This window comes from Alligator mississippiensis, chromosome 4 (genome assembly GCF_030867095.1).
Source record: "Alligator mississippiensis isolate rAllMis1 chromosome 4, rAllMis1, whole genome shotgun sequence".
Taxonomy (NCBI): Eukaryota; Metazoa; Chordata; order Crocodylia; family Alligatoridae; genus Alligator; species Alligator mississippiensis.
In genome coordinates this window covers 26,800,539-26,825,685 of record NC_081827.1, presented here as the reverse complement: position 1 = coordinate 26,825,685, position 25,147 = coordinate 26,800,539, and the positions used below count along the sequence as shown (strand labels likewise).

General features: G+C 46.7%; 1 protein-coding gene across 1 annotated transcript in view; it reads right to left on the bottom strand.

Moving 5' to 3' along the window:
* The window catches only part of CDHR3 (cadherin related family member 3), a 55,635-nt gene extending 32,182 nt beyond the window's left edge, over positions 1-23,453 (bottom strand). The window contains exons 1-4 of the mRNA XM_059725559.1: positions 23,190-23,453; positions 16,397-16,565; positions 10,438-10,523; positions 9-70 (exon numbers count right to left, since the gene is read on the bottom strand). Of these exons, the coding sequence (XP_059581542.1) occupies positions 9-70; positions 10,438-10,523; positions 16,397-16,565; positions 23,190-23,444 (572 nt within the window). The 5' untranslated portion in view covers positions 23,445-23,453. The remainder of the gene's footprint in view (positions 1-8; positions 71-10,437; positions 10,524-16,396; positions 16,566-23,189) is intronic.
* Between the last annotated feature and the right edge of the window lie 1,694 nt (positions 23,454-25,147).

Sequence of the window (25,147 nt, the reverse complement as noted above, 5' to 3'; positions counted from 1 at the left end):
CTCCCTACAGGCCGATGTCAGCCCCAAAGAAGAACAGCTTGAAGCCCTCTGGGTCAAGCTCCGGGGCAGGCTTGGTGAAAGAGACCTGACCATAGGTGTATACTACAGGCCACCTAACCAAGGGGAGGAACTTGATCTAGCATTCGCCCATGAACTAATGGAGGCCGCATGTGCATGGGACATGGTTGTCATGGGTGACTTCAACTACCCAGACATCTCCTGGAAGGAATGTTCAGCCATCTCGGATCGATCACAATCCTTCCTGACCAGCACCGAAGAGCCTTTTTTGACTCAGGAGGTGCACAGGCCAACTAGAGGCAATATACTTCTTGACCTGGTCCTGACCAAAGGGGATGACCTGGTGGTGACCACCTTGAACATAGAGGGCAGTCTAGGTGATAGTGACCATGAAATCATTATGTTCATGGTCCGTCACAAGGCTGACAAAACAGATACCAAGTTCAAAGTCTTAGACTTCAAAAATGCAAATTTTAATAAGCTCAGGTCACTAGTAGAGAATGCCCTGAGAAACGAAGGACCACAAGTAAAGCAAGCACAAGAAGAATGGTAGTTCCTTAAGGACACAATCCTTCAGGCTCAAAGAAAATCCATTCTCATATGGAGAAAAAGTAGCAGAAGGCTCAAAAAATCCTCTTGCCTAAGCAGGGAAGTTGCAGCCCTCCTACAGAAAAAGAAAGAGGCGTACAAACAATGGAAGCTTGGGACAGCCTCTAAGGAAGACTACTTGATGTCATATTGAATGTAATAGTTTGAATGTTTGTAATAGTTGCCCATTAGCCAGTTTAGAAAAAGGCAAGGTTCATCTTCTTATCTAGGTTCATTGTTTTACCTGGCCTTACAACAAAGGTGCTTAAAGTCTTGGTGTGGCGGCGAGGTGTCCCCACAGGCTCTCGAGGGAGAGAGAAGAGAGCCCACAGACCCCAGACCCCGAGAGCAAGCCCCCAGAGTGGCGTACGTACCTGCCGAAGAGCAGCGGGAGCAGGAGCCGCGTTCACGGCTGCAGCCGCACGAACCGGCATTACGCTGGCTGTGGCATCAGCTGTTCCCGGCGCGGGGAACAGCTGAGCCAATCCCAGCAGCCGTATCAGCCACTGCGGGAAGGTTTAAAAATGCCAGTAGAGCAGGGAGAGAGGGGAAGCCGGAGAGAGAGAGTACTGGCTAGCAGCTCGTGCAGCGAACTCTGGCACAGAGAGGAGAGGACTCAGCCTGCAGGTCTCAAGCAGGCAGCTTGGAGAAGGGCTTTAAGCCTTCTGTGGTAGGCAGAGCAGGAGGCAGACAGAGAGTGCAAGCCGAGGCACTCTCTCAGTCTCCTGAAGCGGCTTGCGCTCAGGAGGCAAGGGAGCTCCCTGCTTTTGGCAGGGGAGAGGAGACAGCTGAGGATCCAGGAGGGAGCTGGAATCAGGGGGATCACCTTGCAGCTCCTCCTAACTCGGAGGAGTATTTTCTGTAAAAAAGAAGAAAAAAAAGAGAAATCTTTCCAAGAAGGAGGGAGAGTGACCGGGGACTGGAGAACCGGTCTGAGGCCGTCATACGAGGCCTGGAAACATCTAGAACGCATCACCCAGTGGCTGGCGCATGGACGGGGTGTAGGGGAGGCGGAGCCCCGTGGAACACCGCGTCGGACAACCGTGAGTACCACCATCTATCGGGAGGCTCATCCAAGATAAAGATCTCCACTGTAGACCCCTCTTAATGTGCATTTTAACATCCAAGTCGTGGCAGGCGAGTTGAGGGGAGGGGCAACACCCCGATAGACTGGATGGAGAGAGGGCACAAGCTCCACACTTGGCTCCTCGATCTTATCTCTAGAGGCCTTTAACAAGTTATCCTAAGGACCAGAGAAAAAACGACCCTTAAGCAAATATTCCGAGAGATCAAAACCCTAGAAGCCTTTTGAAAGGGGGTTGTAAAAGAAAGATCACCGCAGTGGTATGGAAAATCTTCCAAAGCAAATATTTAAGATAAACTAAATGGTCAGCAGACAAATTCCATTGTGGAAGACAAACTGACCACCTAGCAAAAAATCTGAGTAAGATCTGAGCCCAAATGTGGGAGTAGTGACAGGTTTGGGTAGGAGGGGCCCAAGACGGCAATTCACCCAATAAAAACTGTAACCTACAGTCCCAATTTGGAGATAACCTCACTTGCAGAACAACAAAGGAAGAATCGCAAGTGTAGGCCAGATCAGACTGATCACCTGTGTGCAGGCCGGGGGCGAGCCGGGCCCGTCTTTGCTCACACGGGCTGTGGCCAGCAGCCCGGGCACACAGGGCCAGAGGAGACCAGGGGTGAGCTAGAATTAGTCACGGACGCGTAGTGGTTGATTTAAAGATTATTTTGCTTACACCAAAGATGGTCGCGGTGCAGGCAGGAAAACTTGCTTGAGTTACAGTTGCAGATAGAAAAGAAGAGAGGCGGACTAGAGTTTCTTCCCGTGAACACTCTTCTAGCCCATCCGGTTGGAGGCTCTAAACCGCGAGCCCGTCGCGCCAACCGAAGAAAGTACTCGAAACAAAGAGCTCTGAATACACTCACACGAAGTTTGCTAGGCTCCGTGGATCCTTTTTGCACACAAGGAAGAAGGATACGTCGGGATTGCGCTCGGTGACGGGGAGAAGCTAGAGGCTGATCAGACCTCTGTTGCCTGCTTGAAACGCGTTGGGTCCATAAGGATCCGCAGCGCTTAGAGATCTTCACACGGCGTGAAGTCTCCTCCTCCTGGTGTTTGTGGAGTCCGCCAACTTGGGCAGAAACCACTCAAGCTTTTTATACGGCTAGCAAGCCAATCGCTAGCCGCCACATAGGAACAATTTAGAACTATCCAATAGTGGGGCTCGAATTATAATACGAATGGCGGGAACTCTTTGCAACAAGCATTTCTCCTCTGCAGCAGAGAAATGCACCCTGCAAAGAAAGCTACAAATTTGGCGGGAATTCTCCTTTGCACCGGGGTTCTCCTCTGCAGCAGAAAACTCCACCGTGCAAAGAAGCTGCAATTTAGCGGGTGCAATTTAGCAGTGCCGAAGCACACACAAACAAAAAATCACAACTTTGGGTTGTGACATCCCCCCTTGCTGAGAGCATAGCTAAATTAGACCACATGCTCGTCACTCGAGTTATTAAGAGCTCTTACCACGGGTTGCTGAACTAAACGAGTAAACACAAAATTTGCTAACATAAGAAGTTCGTCCTCTAGGGATCGAATCAAATAATAACCGGCACAAATACATATACACATGATCAGATTCATAACAAAAAACTGCACGATCAGGGCTTCAGTGGGCGTCATGGCGAAGTCGTACGTCAGGCCCTCACTTCTTCCGATGATGTTATCCTTCTCAGGGCTTCTCTCTGCCACGCACTCTGAATTTCGGATCTGTAAAAAGAACTTTCTTAAAACAGTTATTTCACTAATATTTACAAACTTTACACGGAACCACACGTTATAAGGCGGTCAATTCAACTCACTATCACTACTAAACATATAATACAGGTATTTAAACACGACTCTACTCTGGACAGCCTTTTGTACACTACAGTTAGTCATGTTTAAACTCCATGGCCATGAGTTATAGCCATGAGATTATAGCTTCATCAGACTCCATCTCAGATTCTTTGTATAGCTGTTGTAACTCTGTCCAAGCACGGATGCGACTGGTGACGACATCTCGCTCATCAGTTGTTTGGTTGACCATGGCTGTAGGGCAAGCTGCTTTTTCGGGAGTTGATGTTGTTATAGGCTGAACTGCTGCTGCGGGAGTTATTGCTGTTGTTGCTGCTTCAGGCAGGACGGGCGGATGCACTCCTCTGCTCGGCTCTCTCCTTTGTTGGCAGGAAGGCGTGGTCGGTAGAGGCGTCGCTGCGTCACTAGGCGGAGTTGCCAGCGACAACGCTGCGTCAATGGGCGGAGTCGCTGACCGAACTCCCGCGGGTTCTTCCGAAGCTCCACCCTTCTTTTCCGGGTCTTCCACGCGGTCTCCCTCTTTCTCGGCGCCATCTTGGGCTGGCGTTTCAGGCTCCTTTTTCTCAGCCGCTTCTTTGACCACTTGGATAGCCATCTGCAGCTGGGCTTTCAAACTTAAATTCTTGTGCATTAGATTCATTACAGTACGAAAACTTGCACTACATTCTCCCCCCTTGTCGTACCACGGGGCCACCCTCTCATCTGCGGCTCGTTCCTCCGCTTCCAGGTCTTCGCGGAGCTCGGATGGTAACTCGCGACCCCTTAATCTAGCCGCCATGAGGGGAGGGAACTGGCCGATTGGCTCCGGTTCTTCACTCTCCCGAGCATATCGTAGGCATCGGGCACACTCCCGGGTGAAGATCGGGTTTGTTTCGCCCGCCGGGTTGGGTCCGGCAAGGGACACAGTATCAAGGGGCCTGAACAGGACCCGCTCGTCTCTCATTATACACCCAAACGCCGCGGGGAGCAAATACACTTCCCTCTCTCTCGGGGCTCCATCTTCGGAGACTCCCTCTTCTCCCTTCAACGACAGGCGTCCGCTGACAAATCTTTCACCCGTTCCGCCCGCCTGTTGGTAAGCAATATGCGCCTCCAGTTCCTCAAAGCTTTTCACTTGGCATTGGTTATCGCGCCAAGGGCAGTTCTTAACCAATTCTAGCTCTAACATGTCTCCTCCTGATCCCATCCTCGTCGCCATGTGCTGGCCGGGGGCGAGCTGGGCCTGTCTTTGTGCACGCGGGCTGTGGCCAGCAGCCCGGGCACGCAGGGCCGGAGGAGACCGGGGGTGAGCTAGAATTAGTCACGGACACGTAGTGGTTGATTTAAAGATTATTTTACTTACACCAAAGATGGTCGCGGTGCAGGCAGGAAAACTTGCTTGAGTTACAGTTGCAGATAGAAAAGAAGAGAGGCGGACTAGAGTTCCTTCCCATGAACACTCTTCTAGCCCATCCGGTTGGAGGCTCTAAACCGCGAGCCCGTCGCGCCAACCGAAGAAAGTACTCGAAACAAAGAGCTCTGAATACACTCACATGAAGTTTGCTAGGCTCTGTGGATCCTTTTTGTGCGCAGGGAAGAAGGATACGTCAGGATTGCGCTCGGTGACGGGGAGAGGCTAGAGGCTGATCAGACCTCTGTTGCCTGCTTGAAACGCATTGGGTCCATAAGGATCCACAGCGCTTAGAGATCTTCACACATCATGAAGTCTCCTCCTCCTGGTGTTCGTGGAGTCCTCCAACTTGGGTGTGTGCGGGCTGGGGGCGAGCCGGGCCCATCTTTGTGCACGCGGGCTGTGGCCAGCAGCCCGGGCACACGGGGCTGGAGAGAACCGTGCGGCGGCAAGGCATGCGCGGGCTAGAATTAGTCACAGAGGCGTAATGGTTGATTTAAAGATTATTTACTTACACCCAAGATGGTCGCGGTGTAGGCTGGACAGTTTCCAGGTGCAGCTCCGCTTAAATCCTCATTGGAGGACTATGACAAATTCGGTTCTTTGGCCTCGGAGTTGTTTAGGCTCCACAGGTTCGGCAATTTCTTTCCCATGGAGTTGTCGAAGCTCTGTGGGTTTGGTTCGGCTCTCTGGCCCCAGAGTTGTTAAAGCTCCGTGGGTTCAAAAATTGAGTATATAAGAAAGGGATACGTCTAGGATTGCGCTCAGCGATGGGGAGAGGCCAGAGGCTATTTAGACCTCTGTTGCCTGCTTAAGAAATGCGTTGGGTCTGTGAGGATCCACAGCGCTTAGAGATCTTCATGCTCTCTAAGTGATTTCTCTCCTGATGTTCGTGGAGTCCTCCAACTTGGGCGGAAACCATTCAAGCTCTTTATACGGCTAACAAGCCAATCGCTAGCCGTTACGTGTACATATATTAGAATCGGCCAATAACATGGCACGAATCTTCATACAAATGGCGGGAACTCCTTTGCACCGTGCATCTCCAAGATGCAAAAGAAATGCACCATGCAAAGAAAGCTACAAATTGGCAGGAAATTCCCCGTTGCACCGGAGTTCTCTTCTGCAGCAGAGAACTCCACCGTGCAAGGAAGCTGCAATTTAGCGGGAACATAATTTAGTGGTGCCAAAGCACACACAAACAAAAACTCACAACTTTGGGTTGTGACAGGGTGGAAACCACTCAAGCTTTTTATACGGCTACCAAGCCAATCGCTAGCCACCACGTAGGAATAATTTAGAACTATCCAATAGCGGGGCTCGAATTATAATACGGATGGCGGGAACTCTTTGCAACAAGCATTTCTCTTCTGCAGCAGAGAAATGCACCCTGCAAAGAAAGCTACAAATTTGGCGGGAATTCTCCTTTGCACCGGGGTTCTCCTCTGCAGCAGAAAACTCCACCGTGCAAAGAAGCTGCAATTTAGCGGGCACAATTTAGCAGTGCCGAAGCGCGCACAAACAAAAAATCACAACTTCGGGTTGTGACAACCTGAACCACCCTCTCCGTGAACACGAATCTCTTAGTTCATACTGAAGCCACGGAGCACCCGAGTGGGACCGAAGGAAGGGGACTTGTTCCTATCACTGCTGAGGCCATCCCATTGAACCGTACTACTGAGGCCAACCCATTAAATTGTACTACTGAGGAATGAAACCATATTTAGGTGTTTGGCTTCTCGGAATTCTAGGATTGTAAGTATAATATAGTAATAACTTTTCTGGTTCAAATTATATAGTTAGTTGTAGTTGTAATTGTTTTAAAGAACTGCATTTAGAGTATTGTTCTATATATATATAGTTATTATGTTTTTTATGTTTATGGTATGTCTTAAAATAAAATTGTGTTGTATAAATTAAGTGTGAAATCATTGTGAAATGGTGCAATTAGCTGAAAATTTCCTCAGTCAGTGCATCAAATTAATCAGTAAATTGTGTGGGATCTTCTCTATTCCATAACCCACTAGAGACACTTGACAATGGCCCGCACTTGTCAAAACCAGATTAGGCAAGCTAAGGCAGAAACTGAACTAAAACTAGCTACAAGAATCAAGAACAACAAGAAGTCCTTCTTTAGCTACATAGGGGGTAAAAGAAAAACTAATGTGAGTGTGGGGCCACTGCTCAATGCCTCAGGATACCTGGTCACTACCACTCAGGAAAAAACGGAACTCCTAAATGACTACTTTGCCTCAGTCTTTCACAAGACCAAAGGGAACAACACTCCAGATAGGGCACAGAATGAGCAGGGTGGGATTAACACCATTCCCACCATTGCAATAGAACTGGTGTACGATCAGTTACAGAAATTAGATGTATATAAATCAGCAGGACCGGATGAACTCCACCCAAGAGTGCTGCAAGTGTTGGCCAAAGTAATCGCAGAGCCCCTGGCAAAGGTCTTTCGAAAATCATGGGCCTCTAGAGAAATCCCAGAGAACTGGAAAAGGGCCACTGTTGTGCCCATCTTCAAGAAGGGGAAGTGTGAGGACCTGGGAAACTACAGGCCAATTAGCTTAACTTCTATTCCAGGAAAAATCCTAGATACATTCATCAAAGAGGCTATATATGACAAACTTGCAGAAGGCATGATACTAAATGACAGCCAGCATGGCTTTGTAGCAAGAAACCTTTTTGCCCGCCCCCCACCTCCCCTCAAATGTGAAGTTCCTCCATATGGCAAAAGTCCCTTTTGCAGTATTTGCCCCCTTTTGGGGATGCTTTCTCTTTTCTACATTTTCTTCCTTCCTCTCTCTCTTTCTTTTATTATATTATTATTATGTTTGTATAATGTGTACTTGTAGTGAAAATAGAGCTTGTAGATGCTTTTACAAATGTACTTTAAGTTTAAAAGTCAGTTGTACTACGTAACGATGTTAGCCAGGAATCTCAGAATGGAGCCAGTCCCTGAAGAAATCATGGTTGATTGTGTAACACAGTAGCTAGTCTGGATAAACAAGTTAATGAGCGGCAATTAACACCTACAAAACTACAGACCAAGAAGAGGAAAGAATCAATACAGAGCCAGGAACTCCCTGAAACTTAACTGTTAAGGGTGTGGAAGCCCCGGTTTGAACTAATCAACACTGGAAACAGACCCTTGGGGCTGAAATACCTCCTGATCAACCACTTCCAGAGCTCTATTCATCATGGCAGTGAATCAATCAAAATTCATCAGTGGACTCCTGAGACTGCACGTACCTGCGGACGTGACCCCTGGGGCTGACAGCTGCCATCCAGCAGCTACCAAGAGGAACGTCCCTCGAGGTCAACGACCCCTGGATTGGGTAAGCCCGAGAACTGGGGAGTCACCAAAGTCTGCCAGAGAGGGATAAAAGGCAGCAAAGAATGACTCCCAGTAGCACCCTCTTTGACCTGTCCAACCAGAAGGACCAGCTGGCAACCCCCTTCTGAAGCAACATCACACTGAAAGAATCTTTGACTGACCACTGACAGCAGACTCCAGTGCTTAGGGATAGGTATATCTTGATACCGGTGCTTAGTGTTCATAGCTAGCTACTGTGAGTATGTGTGTGCGTATGTGAATGTGTGTGTGTTTGAGGGGATCAGCACCAAGGTTTATGGTCTGACTTTTGCATCCGTCCAATAAACTAGAATTTTATGACGATACTTTGAGTTGGTGCTTTGTAGCCAACAGCTTCATCACAGGCAGATCTTGTCTGATCAACCTCATTTCTTTCTATGATCAGGTGACTAGTCAGCTGGATGAGAGAGAAGTGGTTGACATCATATACCTCGACTTCCAGAAAGCCTGTGGCCTGGTATCCCATGAGGTACTGATCAGAAAACTGGAAGATATTGGGCTCAACTGCCGGACTATCAAGTGGGTGTTAAACTGGTTGCAGTGTAGGATGCAGAGAGTCCAAATAAATGAATTGGTGTTGTCCTGGTGAGATGTGGGCAGCAGCATACCCCAGGGGTTGGTACTTGGCTCAGTGCTCTTCAACATCTTTTTCAATGACTTGGATGAGGGGGTGAAAAGCCCCTTGGCCAAGTTCATGGACAACACCAAGATATGGGGTTGTGCAGATACACCCGCAGATAGGCTACAGATACAAGCAGACCTAGACAGGCTGACTTGTTGGGCAGAATGGAACAAGATGAGGTTCAACATAGAGAAATGTCAAGGGCTGCATCTGGGAAGGAAGAACCCCCAGCACACCTACAGGCTGGGCATTGCTAACCTGACCAGCACTATGAATGAAAGGGATCTGGGGGTAACAATAGACCCCAGTATGAATATGAGTCAACAATGCGACGCAGTAGCTGCTAAGGCCAATAAAACTCTGGCATGCATGAATCAATGCATCTCCAGTAAAACCAAAGAAGTGATTCTCCTGCTTTACTCAACATTGGTGTGGCCGCAGCTGGAGTATTGCATCGCATTCTGGGCATTGCACTTCAACAAGGACATGCTAAAGCTCAAGAGGGTCCGGAGAAGGGCTACCCATATGATCAGGGACTTGCATGGCAAGTCACACGAAGAGAGACTGAGGGATCTCGGACTCTTCAGCCTAAAGAAAAGAAGGCTGAGAGGGGACCTGATTGCGGATTACTGCTATATCCGAGGCATATATCAGGGACTCGGTGAACAACTGTTCACATTAGGAAAAACTTCTTCACAACTAGGGTGTCCAGACTATGGAACAAGCTTCCTCCAGAGGTGGTGCAATCATCTACCCTAGAGGTCTTCAGGAGAAGACTGGATGATCACCTGGCTGGGATCACCTGACCCCAGATGTCTTTCCTGCTCTTGCAGGGGGCTGCACCCAATGATCCTTCGAGGTCCCCTCCAGCCCTATGATTCTATGATTATAACTGGTATTTGTTACAGATTCAAAGATTTTTGTATAGAAAATGAAACGTTCTCAGCAGCTATGTTTTCTCTCATTGACAATAGTAATCTTAGGTTAAATCTTGAGGTCTTTATTTCCTGCCTTACTTAGTCAAATCCACACTGACTTCAATGGGAGTGTGACTGAGCAAAAACTTCATGAATTCCATTTAAAAAAAAAATGTTCCAAGCTGAAGTGACACCTCAAGTTTCTGTTCTAGATTGTGCTGTTTCTTTTTTCTCAAAGCAACAGTTTCTGAAGTAAGTGCTGTTATTTTTTTCCTTATCTGCAAGAAAATTCCTCTTCCAAAATTTTTGCTGATATGCAAAGCCTTTCAAGAAAAACTTGAATTTCCTGCTGATATCTACGATGTGTCATATTAAATCCTTGCCTTCAAAACCTGTTACCCTGGCAGTGTTAAAAATTTAAAACCAGATCTATATCCAAATGTTGAGGTGTGGACTTCTATAAAAACAAGTTCAGTTGCTATAAATTATTATTTAAAACACTGCATGTTAACTGACTATACCTAAGTTTCTTTGTTCCTGCTTAGCACATGTATTTGAGAAAGCTGCTATCAATTATCTGAGAAAGCAGCTAGCAAATACAATGAGTTGCATCAGCTCTTTTTTATTTATTAAACTTACCTTAAGTTCTTTCCTTTCAGGATCTATTGCTTCAATTTGGTAAATATTTCCAGCTCCACTTCCCTCTAAGATATAGATCATTATAGCTATATGAATAGAAATATAGTCAATGTTAATTGTATTAAGAAAAAGTGGACATACTAGCAAACATACAGAGATACTAACTATATGCAAACATGTTATAACCTGATATATATACTCACTCTACCTAATTCCAAAATAATCAGGAAAATAGACAAAATTAGACAAGCCAGAAGATGTATCCAGTCATACAATTATGAATTGCATGAAGGAGATAGGCACCATATAAACCCTGTCTTGAACTGGTCTTTGGTATATGGTTTATATTGGCCTGATCTTTTGCCTAAGAGTGCACTACACCAACTTCAGTTCAGTCCAATGTGTATTATATAAGCTGTCAGGGTTAAGATCTCCTGCACAGTATCATTGGGAATATAGGAATCTTGTCTTTCCTAAGATGTACAGAAATCATTTCTAGAATAAGTGGTTAATGAGACCTCAGACCTGTAAATCACATTATTTACATGACACACTAGCATTTCTATTGTATCCTGTTTCTAGAATATTAACCTCCTCTTTGACCTTTCCTGGTTGCTTTTTTCCTAAATAATGAGAATCCCAGAACACTGTAACAAGTACTCCCAGATGAAAGTGATATAAAAATACAGTTTAATGAGTGAGATACATTTTAATAACCAGCAAATGTACAGTTAGCATTAATTGTAGCTGGTATTGGTAGCTAATGCCAGGCAGTTAGATAGCTCAGATATCTATGTTCACTGATTTATGGTAGCTGTAGCTGAGAGTTAAGATGATGGATTTCTTTGCACAAAGCTCCTACGTACAGCATGTTTCATGCTGTGCTGATCCCCTGGAGTGTCATAATGTCAAATATCATTAGTATTTATTTCTGGTAGCACCCACAATGTGCTAGGCACTGTCCATGCACAGAAATGAAACAATCCCTTCCCCAAGGAGAAGTTAATTTTGTCACTGGCACACTGTAGTGTATAAAAGCAGGAACCCCGGAGTGTTTACTTGCAATATGTTAAATTGGATGACTTTCAAGTAGACTTAGATGTGCACTAAATCTGGCTCTAGAACTTTGGGCTGGGTTCAAGAGAGGGCTTAGGGATCTGGAGCAGGACTTCGGGAGACCCAGGCTACAGGCACATGTTACTTTCATAGTGCTATATTTGCATTTAGAGCACTAGACAATGCAAATGTGCACATGTTCAAGCTATTCATAGCACTACAGGGATACCAGATCCTCCACAGAAAAGTTCCTTGTGCACAGTGAGGATCTCTTGGCCTCCCAGCATCCCAGAGTGCTCTGCTCTCCCTCCTTGCTTTCAAGGGGGAGGGAAAGAGAGCAGATGGCTCCCTACTGGCCCACAAGGAACAGAGCTACAGCTCTACCACATGCTGTGGCTGCTATAGAGCCATTGCTGCCCTGCTTAGTAAGGATGGCAGCAACTGCGGATGGGTGGCAGAGGCCACTGATCAGCTGTTGTCAGTGGGAGAGGGAGGGGTGTTGCAAGCAGCTCCATCAGCTGTTGCAACCCTGTAGTAACAGCTGAGGGGGCTGCTGGCTGCAGCACCAGCTAATTGTGTGCAGAACCCCCCAGTCAGTGTTATCACTGCAGGAGGCTTGCAGGCACCACGGGGGATGATGCCAGCTGGAAGAATTCCCAGCAGAGATGCAGCCTCTCTGCCTTGGCTGCCACACTGACAGGTTTCTGCGGGGGCAGGGGGAACAGCTGCCTATTGCCTCCTGGCTGGGAGCATGATTTTGTCATACATATGCACTCCCCTAAAGCACTTCAGTTTTGTAGTGCTACAAGTGCCTCAGCTCTTAAAATTCAGCACCTAAAACTCATGAGGTGTCTCTCATTTTGGCCTGGACATTCCTGAGGCATCTGGGGCTGCAGTTTGGAGCATGCACAAAACTGCCAGAGCCTGAGCAGGTGGGCACCGCGCCCCTGCCTGAGCCCTGTGGGAATCCCATCACCTTGTGGAGTGGCACTGATGTCCCCTGGGGAGCCAAACCTGGTGGACAGGCTCAAAGCCTGAAACTCATCAGTGGGACTGAGTCCCTCACAAAATCCAATTATAGCTGCCTAATTTTAAAATGAGTCCAGAAGAGGTAGTAGCACTGTCAACCTTGTATATAATAGCCTAGGACAGGGTTGCTGAACCAAATCTAGCCCACAAAGCCATGTAATCTACCCTCAGGCCCTCCATGGCTCCAAAAATTTGGCAGAGGGGGAGCAGTGGTAGTGTTACTTAGCACTTCCCAGCTGCCAAATTTCCATGTGCATGGGGAGCCCTGCAGACAGATAGCTTGGCCCTTTGTGCTTGATTGGGTGCACAGAGTGGGGCAGCACAGGACCTTGCCCAGGTGGTGCAGAGCTGGATCCAGGTGGCACAGGGCTGGATTCAGGTATGCAGGGCCCAGTCCAGGTGGTGTGAGGTGGGATCTGGACAGCATTAGCTGAATCCAGATGAATCCAGTCTGGGTTTGCACTGACCAGCCCTGTGCACCAAGCCCACTCAGGCGTCAGCCTGCAGACTTGTCCCATGCCACTCATCTGACCCATAGAACTAAAAGTTTGAAAACTACTTACTGGCCTAGGAAATGGGAGGCTTGGGCTCACTTCCCTCCTCTACCTGGGGCAGTTCAAGCCCATACCCCTCACAAGAGAGCCCTAACCTCCAAGCTTTGAGAATGGGAAGCACTTCTGGATGAAGCTGTGCCACAGTGCAGAGGAATGTGGGGGGTCTCGAGGCCAGAAAGAGAGCACAAGGAAGAATGAGAGTCTATAGGACAAGCAGCTTGGGGGGGAGTGGGAGTGGGAGTGGAGGTAGGGGAGAATTTTGTATCCTGGTCCTTATTCCAATTGCTGCTTATATATTTTACATCAAACAGTTACTGGATGAAAAGAGACCAGAAATAATTCAGTTCATTCTCCAACACATTGGCCAACTGCTGGAGGGGATAAGGTGTTCCAGCCTCCAAGGACGTCTGGAAGGAGGCAGGGGCAACATCAGCTGTCACATGAAAGAGATGGAATCCTTTGCCTCTTATCAGGCACTGTCACAGATCACAACCCCAGGACCTCATGTTTACATTTCTTGCACATTGGTACAAATCCATTGTGTTGCTGTACAGTATCAGTAGAATATTATGTTATTGTTTATCAAAAGCTCAGGTAATTAATAAAGTGTGTTTAAATGTTGCTGTTTCTCCCAATCCAAGTCAGTATTTCACAAACTGCTTAAAGTTATACCCATGACCTAGGGTTCCTACAGATGTTTAGGTGCCGTGCATTAACTCATGGCACTTTGCACAGAGCACCATGAGTTAGAGCCCCCCCACAACAGATGTTCGCCTTCTGAGTCCGGGGGAGGGGGGGGCTCTAGCCTCCCTGCACCAGCCCTGGCCAGCAGGGAGGGGCTCTCCAACATCCTCTGAGGAGCTTGCTGAACCACCCCTCTCCTGAGCCCTGCACCCCCACTTCCAGGGCTGTCAGCAGGAGAGGGAGGGGGAGAGAAAGGGAGCAGCGCACAGCAGGACCCAAGAGGTGAGGGGGCGTCCTTCCCCAAACCCCTGCCCAGGCATCTTGACAGCAGCAGCTGCCAGCTTGGCTTTGCCATGGCTGGAGCTGGGTGGGAGGAAGAGGTGGAACGGAGCCCCCTCAACTTGCCTGGCTTCCCCCAATACCCCAGCTGGGTTGTGGGGGGCCTGCGAGGTGAGGGGGTTCTGTTCCACCCTGCCCCCCCATCCAGCTCTGGCCAGACAAAGCCCAGCCAGCTGCTGCGTGCTGCTCCCTCCCCTTCCCCCTGTCCCTCCCTCCCCGCTGCCAGCCCCAGGGCTAGGGCTGGGCTGGTGCCTGCTGATGTAATCACCAGCCCAAACCTGTAAAGGCATGAAAAATTAACCCTCAAGGGAGCACAAGTTCCCTCAGGTCAAGTCCCAGAGGGCCAATGTGGTCCCTATTTTCAAGAAGGGGAGGAAGGAGGATCCAAGTAATTGTAGGCCAGTCAGTCTCACCTCCATCCTTGGAAAGGTCTTTGAAAAGTTTATGAAGGATCATATTTATGGGAGTCCAATGGGAAAAAATAATGCAGCAGGGAAACCAGCATGGATTCATAGCAGGTAGATCATGCCTGACTGATCTGGTTTTGTTTTATGACGGGGTCACAAAATGCTTAGACGCAGGAGTAGAGGTGGATGTCATTTTCTTGGATTTTAGCAAGGCCTTCGATAGGGTATCTCATCCCATTCTCATAAATAAATTAAAAGGCTGTGACATAAATGTTTACACAGTCTGGTGGGTGGCAAATTGGCTTACTGATCACACTCAGAAAGTGGTAGTAGACGAGTCGGTATCGACCTGGAAGGATGTGGGCAGTGGGGTCCCACAGGGTTCTGTCCTTGGACCTGTACTCTTCAATATCTTCTTCAGTGACTTGGATGTGTGCGTGAAGTGTACTTTGTCCAAGTTTGCGGACAATACTAAATTGCGGAGTGAAGTGCACACTCCGGAGGGTAGGGAACGACCTGGGCAGGCAGCAGACCTGGACAGGTTAGAAAAGTGGGCAGTACACAATAGGATGCAGTACAACAAGGACAAGTGCGGAGTGCTGCACCTAGGGTACAAAAATATCCAGCACACCAACTGGCCAGGAAGTGACCCCCTCAGCAGCACGGAAGCGGAAAGGGATCTCGGAGGCATAGTGGACTCCAAGATGAACATGAGTCATCAGTGTGACAAAATCATCAGCAACACTAACCACACTTTATCATGCATCAGCAGACGCATGACAAATAGATCTAAGGAGGTGATACTTCCCCTCTATGTGGCATTGGTCAGACTGCAGTTGGAATACTGCATCCAGTTTTCGGCGCTGTACTTCAAGAAGGATGTTGATAGACTCGAGAGGGTCCAGAGGTGGGCCGCTCACATGGTTAGGGGCTTACAAGACAAGCCCTATGAGGAGAGACTGAGGGGCCTGGACCTCTTCAGCCTCCGCAAGAGAAGGCTGAGAGGTGATCTTGTGGCTGCCTACAAATTCATTAGGGGGATGCAACAAGGGATCAGAGATACTCTGTTCACCAGGGCGCCTCTTGGAGTAACAAGGAACAATGGTCACAAACTGATAGAGTGGAGATTTAAGCTAGATATCGGGAAAAACCTCTTCACAGTAAGAGTGGCCAAAATTTGGAATGGGTTTCCAAGGGAGGTGATGCTCTCCCCTACCTTGGGGGTCTTTAAAAGAAGGCTGGACAGGCATCTGGCTGGGGTCATCTGGCCCCAGCACTCTTTCCTGCCAAGGCAGGGTCAGACTCGATGATCTGTTGAGGTCCCTTCTGACCCTAGCATCTATGAATCTATGAAGGCGTTCTGTTCTATAATGCTTTCAGCTAATAGCTGATTTGACAAGGCTTAATTTTTCATGTGACTGGCCATTTTAAAAGCACTCTTCAGCCATGCAGTTGTGTTATGTTGTGGCTGTAGAGGTCTTCCAGGGGCCCAGTCACACAAAAAATGTAATTTGTGTAAGCACCCCAAGTGACTATGTCCCTGTCAAACTTCAAATTTCTAATACCAACCACTGATGTACTTCAGCTAATCAAAAATAAATCATAAAATATTTCTTAGCACAAATGGTTCTTCCTTTTCACTTTTTCGATGTTTGAAAATGGAAGAATCATATTTTGGTGCATATCTCAAAAAACTTTCACCTCCTGAATGAGATCAATTGTACCAAATATGAACTGAAAATATACAACTTCATAACAACAATAACCCTCTAAAATGCAAATATTCAACCCCAGACATTGCTCTACACTCTATCTGTAACCTTTAGCAATTAATGTTTGTCATTATTTCAAGTATTCATCTCCACAGTGCCTTTCAAGCAGTCCTCTTACGTTGTGTTGCCATATTGCCTTGAATCATAGGGGGTTCATTAACATCTTCTATTTTGACAGTAAGTGTTTGAAGGTCAGTTGCCTCAGCTGTATCCATAACATAGATCTGCAGATCAAAAAGATGTGGCATAGTTTCATAATCCAGGATAGGATTTTCAGTGGTAACAACCTGAAATATAACAGATTATTATTAGCACACTCTACAGTGTGAATGGACAGATAAGTAGGTAAAAGGACATTCTACTTTGGTAAGCAATGAGTAGACTTTTTATTATGTTTAATTTGCTGCACTCTATAGAATTGTACAAGGGTCTGGGTACTTTTAAGTAAAATGCCATGTATTATAAGGTGTATTCTTCCCCCAATTTTTTCTTTAGGACATGCCAGAGACCAGCAAGAAAAGGAAAAGATTAACTTAATATGAACTAGGCCTGTAAAAACTGCGAGAGAGATTACAGTGATATGGTAGTATGTTTCATATTGTCTTAGGTTTGAGTCTTCTGTTGGTGCCTGTAATCAGTTGAATAAATAAGTCCCACTCCTTGGGAATGTCCTCATTATTTTAATGGCATCTGCAACATGCTGGGCACTTCCCAAATAAGACAAAGTACAAAGCCCCTGAGGAGTTTGTAAACTGAGGAGCATGTAAACTGATCTTGGACATGACACAACTAGGTGGGAAATAAGATATTATGAAGGAGAAGAAAAGAAAGAATTGTAATAATCAATTAATTTTGAATAGATAATCTGCAAGGCTTGTGCACAACCTGATGGAGCCACTTGGTTTTAGTGGAATTAAAATATTCATCATAGAATAAATAAGGGAAAAAACCTTAATTGGCAACATTCTTGTAGGTTCCATAGCAGAATGAGGGAGTGGAAAGACAAGACACTGTGCTTGTGGAAGTGAATCTCATGCACAGGGGACAGATCAGAAGGAAAAGAGTCTTGAAACACTTGTCCCCTCCAGGAACTGACTGCCCCTCCAAGGATAGCATGCACAAAGTTGCTCTGATTTCTGGCCCTTTTTAAGGGCAGGTGTTTAGGAGATGAAGAGGTGTCATGTAACTGCAAAGTGGAAGTAAGGCCTTCTGAGAAAAGAGAGTAGAAGTAAGTACGTAAATGGCTGTCTTTCTCTAGGGGTGAGATGTAGTCTCTGGTCTCCACTATAAAGGCCTGCTACGTGGTGGAATGTGTTAGGTCTAGCCAAGCCAAGCAGTAATTCCTCGTGCAGAATGGGTGTGGGCAGGAATTAACAGAGTACTGCCAGGAAGAAATGTGCCACATGATTATGGCATTACAAGAGTACTCTATACCTTCCTCTATGTAAATAAATAGCAAACATATAATAGAGAATTAGGGCTAGAAGGGACCTCAGGAGATCATCTAGTCCAAACCCCTTCTCAAACAGGACCATCTCCAACTAGATCATCCCAGCCAAAGCTTTGTCTACCGGGTTTTGAAAGCCTGCAAGGATGGCTTCTACCATCTTTCTGGGTAACCTGTTCCAGTGTTTTACTACCTTCCAAGTGAAAAAATTCTTCCTAATATCTAACCTAAACTTCCCTTGCTTCAAGGTGAGGCCATTGCTCAGACACAACACGTAGGAAATGCAAGGGGATGCCCGTGCACCAGTGCCCCCCCTGCAAGCGCTGGCCAGGGAGCAAGGCCACCAGCAAAAGCAGCTGCACCGCTTCTGGAAGTGGCCACTACAGTGAGTGAGATCAGCTGCGAGGGGGATCCCCCCCTCCCCCCCCAGTTGCTGACTGGTGTCAGACCAGAAACCAGACACTCATGCCGTTGCTCCTTGTTCTGTCATTATCCACCACTATGAACAGTCCAGCCCCATTCACTTTTGAACCCCCCTTCAGGTAGTTGAAGACTGCTACTAAGACAAAGGAGAAAGAGGGATTTTTCAGCAAATAGCAGAAGAGGAAGAAGTAGCTAACAAAAGTGTCAACTGGATGGGTAGAAGATGTTGAAGTGCTAAAGCTCCTGCCACTGCCAGGTCTTTCTCTGCCTGTACCCATGCGAGCTCTGTCCAAATGAAGTACCAACCACCAAACCACAATCCCAGATCATGGCCTGGCATTGCAAAGACTGAAACCTGACTATCCCTACTAAAGACAATCCAGGTTCAGGGGGTGTTTGCAGTATGAGAGAGGCCTTCTGATGGATTCTCTCAGGACTCAGGTAAGGGAGCTTTAAGGGAAGGTGGCTAGGCTCAGAAGCATCCATGATCATCAGGTCTTTATCATGTTGATGCACAAAGAGACTTAGAGTATCATGGAAGAGGAATAGGCCAAGAAGGCATTGGAAGACAAAAAAGACTCAGGTAGGAAGGTGGAAGCTGGTAGCTTCTTACTTCTGGCACTAGACAGAACTCCTCCTCTGAACTTGCGGCAGTTCAGGTGAAGAACAGGTCCTCAAAGCCCTGATGTCAGATAAGGAGGAATCTCCTCCAGCGGCAGTAGAGGCCAAGCCACAAACCTCAAGGTGTGGGAGGACTGAGACCACTGCCACCAAAAGAAAGCAACAGGTCATGAGCAATTGGTGCCCCCCCCAGTGACCAGTCACTGACCGGGGGAGGTTCCCCCCATGGCCAATCTCGCCGACCAGGGGGCACTTCCACTCCCTGGCCGGCACTCGCAGGGTGGGAACCAGCTCTCCCACCTGCCCCCCTGCCCATCTGAGTGGCACATGCAGCCAGTCAGGGGGTACACCAGAGCTCTCAGGGGGTGCACATGCACCCCTGTTCACCCCTATGTGTTGCCACTGCAACAGTTGGTGGTGCCTGGTGACTCCTTCCTGCAGGGCACAAGTGCATCCATCTGCTGGCCTGATCTGTTGGCTCAGCAGGTCTGCTGCCTGCCAGGAGCCCATCTCCAAGATGTCACAGGAAGGTTGTAAACATTCATTTGTCCTTCTGACTACTAATGATACTGCCAGGGGCAAACTTGAGCAGATAAAAAGTGAGTACATGGCTTCAGAAACAATGATTAAGTGTATGGATTCCATGTGGTGTTCTCATTGATCCTTCTAGTCAAGGGTAAAGGCCTGTGTAGTAGCAGGTGCATCCTGGAGATCAACATGGGGCTGCATAGATGATATCTCCAGAAAGGCTTTGGTTTCTTCACCCATAGGGTACTGTTGCAAAAAGAAGGATTACTAGGAAAAGATGGGGTCCATCTGATGAAGACTGTCAGATGAATGAAGATTGATGGAGAAGGAGGAGTTTAAATTAGGTTCAACAGGGAATGGAGAAAAAAGTCAAGAGGTAAGTAAAGAGGTAGAGCAGAGGTGGCCAAACAGTGGCTCGGGAGCCACATGTGGCTCTCCAGCACTGTATGTGTGGCTTGCCAAAAATTGGCCGAAGCCCCACCTATTTCTCCCAGGACTGCTAGCTCAGGCACTAGGCTGCCAGGGCAGCGGCTGCAGCTGCACTGCTTACCCCAGTCTGCACTCCCTGCTGGGAAGCTGGAGCAGCTCCAGGTTGCTCAGCACCTGCCCTGTCCCACTCTGGATCATTCAGCACCGCCCCTGCCCCCCCACTCTCTGGCTCTTGAACTTCCACAGGGGATCAGGTGTGGCTCCCAGGGTGAGTAACTCTGGCCAGCCCTGAGCTAGAGGACCTGAAAAAAAAATCAATAAGGAGATGCAATAGTAAAAGCTCTGGCAATGTGCCTATGGAGAAAACAGGACAATCAGTTATCTGAAATGTTTATATACTAAGGCATGGGGAAAAAACAGGAAGAACTAGCAATCCTAGTACATTCTCAGAATTATGATCTAAGGGATTACAGACCTGTGGTGGGATAGTTCACATGACTACAGTACTGTCATGAATCAGTATAATTTGTTCAGGAAAGACAGGTAGGAGAAAAAGGAAGAGGTGTTATCTGATATATAAAAGAGATGTACATGTGTTCTGAGGTGCAATATGAACTGAAAGGTAGGTCTGTTGAAAACTTCTGGGTAAAAGTCGGAGGGAACAGCCACAGGGGGATGTCATGGTGGGCATATGCTACAGGCTACCAAACCAGGAAGAGGAGGTGGACAAGGCCTTCTTTAAACAACTGATGAAAACTTCTAAATCCTAGGACCTGGTTCTCATGATTCTCTTTAATAACCATGACATCTGCTAGAGGGGAAACAGCAGTACACAGGAGGAACTGGTTAGAGAATATGAAAGTAGAAGGTAACTTGTGTGATAATGACCATTATATGATAGAGTTCAAGATCCTAAGCAGCAGAATAAAGACCCTGGACTTAAAAAAAATCAGACTTTAATAAACTCGGAAAAGGTAGGCAGGATCCCCTGGGAGGCAGGTCTGAGGGGAAAGGAGTCTGGGAGAGATGACTGTACTTTAAGGAGGTCCTATTAAGGGTGAAGGAACAAGCTATTCAGATGCAACAAAGAGTGGGAATTGCAACAGGAAACTGGCCTGCCTAAGCAGCAATCTCCTCAATGAAACTCAAAAAGGAAAACTACAAAAAGTGTAAACTTGGCCATTTTACTAAGGAAGACTATAAAAATATTGCACTGGCATGCAGGGAGAAAATCAAGAAGACCAAGGCACGATTTGAGGTGCAACTGGCAAAGGTTATAAAAGGCAATAAAAGGGATTCCACAAGTATGTCAGAAGTAAGAGGAAGACCAAAGAAAATGTAGATCCCTTAGTGAATGCAAAAGTCAGCTTACTTATTGATGATGTAGAAAAGGCTAAAGTATCAATGATTTTTTTTACTTCAGTCTTCATAAATAAAGCCATCTGTCAGATGATGAGCACAGTTGATAGCAAAGAGAGGGAAGGAGATACACAGCCTGGAGTAGTAAAAGAATACTTTAGGGTTTTACTTAAACAAACTAGATGCTTTCAAGTTGTCTGGGCTGGATGGGATGCACCCTGCAGTACTGAAGAAATTGGTTGAGGTAATGTCAGAACCATGGGGTATACTTTTGAGAACTCATGGAGATCAGGTGAAGTCCTGGACAATAGTGTAATGAAGGGGAGGCAAATGGGTTATTGGCCCCAGGTGGCAACCCCGGGCAGGGGAGGAGGGGAGGCATCCAAAAACAGGAGCAACTGCATTTCCAGTATCGCTACCACTGTGCCAGTGTCAGTGCGGTGCATCCACTGATGCCACCCATGGAGCTGTACAAGGGCACTGTTGCACAAGCTGATTGAAAAAGGGCAAATATAGCGCCCATCTTTAAAACAGAAGAAAGAGGATCTGGAGAATTACAGATCAGTCAAGCTATTTTGAATCACCTGGGGTGATCAGGAACAGCCAGCATGGATTCACCAAGAGAAAGTCAACCTGACCAACCTGATTTCCTTCTATGAAGCAGTGACTGGCTCTTTGGATGATGGGAGAGCAGGAAGTACTCATAGGAAGCAATTTTTGGATTCAGAAGCATTGAGGATTTCAGGATTGGGTCTATAGTTGAAAGGTGTAAGATTTCTGTTATGGCACTTAGTTAAGTAGTGTGAAAGTGAAGGCAGAGTCCTGTGTATCCTGGTAGGGATGAAAGAATGGGATAAGATCATTGAACTAAGTGAGGATGGTAAGACCATGCTGTCCTGAGAAGAGAGCTCTGTCCAGTAAAGGGAAAGGATGAGGCTGATCAGGGAGGATGACAGCCTGTTGGTGAAGTAAAGGACTGAGCATTTTTTTTATTTTATTTTTTAATTATTATTGTTGCTTTTGACTCTTTACTGTTGCTGTGGTAGCTAGAAGGGTGGTCCTGAAGTCCTCTGAGGCCACCCAAAAGAAATCCCAGTGCTGAAGACTAAAAGCAGGGTAGACAAACACTTGACAGAGTTGATTCTGCCTTGAACTATGATTGGACTAGATCATAGGTATCAAAGGTATAGCTCACAGACCAGATTTGGCCTGTGGAGCCCCATAATCCAGCCCTTGGTGCTGCTTCTGTGTTCAGAGTGGACCAACATGCAGCACATAGTAAACACCAAACCAGCCCCATGTGCAGGGCCTGGAGTATATATCATACATGATGCCTGCTTCAGCCACTCTGGGACCCATGCTGCATGTTGTGCCTCCCCCCGCCCACCCTTAGCTGCTCCGAGGTGAGTGCTATGTGCATTATGGATCCTGGAATGGTCCTACATGGGTGCTGCATGCATTGGATCCAGCATGGGGGAAGGGGGTTGCAGCTCCATGAACTTTATCCAGCCCATGGGACCAGCCACATGCCATTCACACAGCCCATGGACCAGCTCTCTACCACTCATCCAGCCCATGGGGCCAGATGAGTTTGACAACCCTGGACTGGATGATCTCTTGAGGTCCCTTTCACCTCTATTTTTATATACTCTATGATTACATAGGGCTGTGGTTCCAGCCCATTAATGTGTGTTAGTTAGGTTCTAAAATAGTACCCACATTGGTTTCAGTGGAGCCTGAATCTGATTTCACAATATCATGATCCTTGGAGACAAGAAAATTAATTCAAACAAATTTTAGAAGTAGATTAATCAAAACTACATTATACCCTAGCATGAACTCATTCATAATTAAAGGGCCTTACTTCAGCTTAGTTCACTTTACTTGGGAACAAATGTTGATTTCCACCCTGTACCCTAGAAGCACATCATGTGCCATAAACTTTAAACTTATTGTAATAGGTAACTTGATCTGCTTTTTCAGATGTTGTTTTTTTTTAATGATTAAAAGGGAAGTGACTCTCTTCTATCCAGATAGCAGCTCTCAGTAATCCAGTGTCAGCCTTCATGGCCTATACATTGCTATACATGGTCTGAAAACTCACCCTGTATACAAGTTTACTTTCAGGAACAATCTGAAAAGCATCTGTAAGTGGATTTGAATTTATTATGATAGGATATCCTTCAGCTACTTCTGCACAAGATGGTGACAACTTTACACTGAACACATAAACCAAAGCATTGGCTGGAGAATTTTCTGTAATGTTGCCTGTAGCTGGTAAGTTTTCAAGAGACAGAGTGCTTCCTCCTGCAAATTTGAAAAGGAATGTGGAATTACTTCTGTGAGTAGTTAGCAGCATAAAAGCATTTATCTTGTACTGAGCACTATCATTGCTGAACACCAGTGGGCTGGTGCTCTTCCTACTTCAGCTGTAGTGAATTGTGGCATTACACTGCTATAGAAGCTCTGCAAGTGACAGGGAAATCAAACCATTTATTTTATACTTAAGTAATGCAGTACTTTCATTAAAAAGGATTGATGTTTAATGTAGTTTCATTATTGCATTGCTTTCATTCATGCAACAGCTAGGAAACATAAGCTGTTTCCATTACACAACCAATCATCACTGCAGCACCATCTATCACTTCTCCACATGAATCACAACAAAAATAAATGAAGTGAAACAAGCATGTGTGGTTAAAAAAAAGTGATCCCAGTTGCTTTGTCAATTCTGCTCTCAACAGGCCATGTTTTCTTCCTTTCTCCTTTACCACTTTTTCCAATGTGCCTTGTAAATTAAATCAAGAAAGGTAAGGCTAATTCTGCAACATGCTAATCAGCACCACCTGGAAGGCTGAGTGCTCTCAACCCCTGGTAAGGCGAGTGCATTGTGATTCGTTGGTATTACGTTGTGAGCAATTTGGATCCACTACCTGGGTTAGGTTTGTGGGGAGATTTGGGGGGTGGGATGCAGGGGGTTGTTTTTTTCCCCTTAAAAGTTCATATACTTGGATTCCAAGTTCATATTTTGTCTCCTAATGAAGTGACCTGCAACCAGCAGCTGACTGAAATGTAGGACTGGCCCCCTTGGCCATCAGCTCCAGTAACAAATTTTCAGGCAAGTATTTATCCCAGGGGTTCTCAATATCTTCTTCTCAATAAGGCCCCAGAAACTCCAAGAACACACTATGATATGTCATAAGTTAAAAGCAGGAGAGATGAGGATAGTGCCAATGTCTTGCCACTGCAATGCCAGGGGAATAGATAGTTAATATATGCTCATAAGATTCTAGCAGGGAGCCCCTACCCCTACTACTAGAAGTGAGTGAGTGCTGTGCTACAGGGAGGCTAGCTGTGAAGTGGTAAGCCTGTTGACAGGAGAGACAGGCAGCAGGTGTAGGTGGTAGAGAGGCAGGCCAGGGCAATAAGCTTGATAATTAGAAAGAAAAGGAAACCTGGCCCTGAAGACTGCAAGTTTGGTGACTGGAAGACAGAGGAGGAAGGGCTATGAAAACCTCACCCAGGGCTGGCCCTAATGGAAGGAAGAAGAATAGTTGAGTACCGCTTAGAGATAAGTGCTTTTGCATTTGAATTGTTTGTCCTAAGACAGGGAAGCCTGCTAGTGAGTGCCACATGTGCCTTGGCACTTGGTTCACTGTAGATGTGTCTAATGGCTCTTGACATGACAGCATGGCTCATTCTGCAGAGACTCCTGCTTTTAGCTTTAGAGGTCCTTCATTCCTTGGTGCTGGCCAAAATAGAGGCAGCCACCACAGGCCATCCATGGCCATGCAAGGATTGGCGATCTAGAAGGGCCCAATGTGAGACCCTGGTTAGTAGAGAGTCAGCAGACAGCAGAATTTCAGGTTATATTTTTGTCTTTATTTCCCCCTTCTTTTCCCCTTCCCCATGTCATAAAAATCTATAGGCCCTTAAGATTGTGGAGAAGAGTCCAGGAAATCAATTGAAAAGGATTGCTAGAGTGGAAAGGAACAAGCAGTGGGACTACAAAGCCATGTTTGTTCAGAATATTTACTATGCCCAGCAACACTGCCCTCAGGC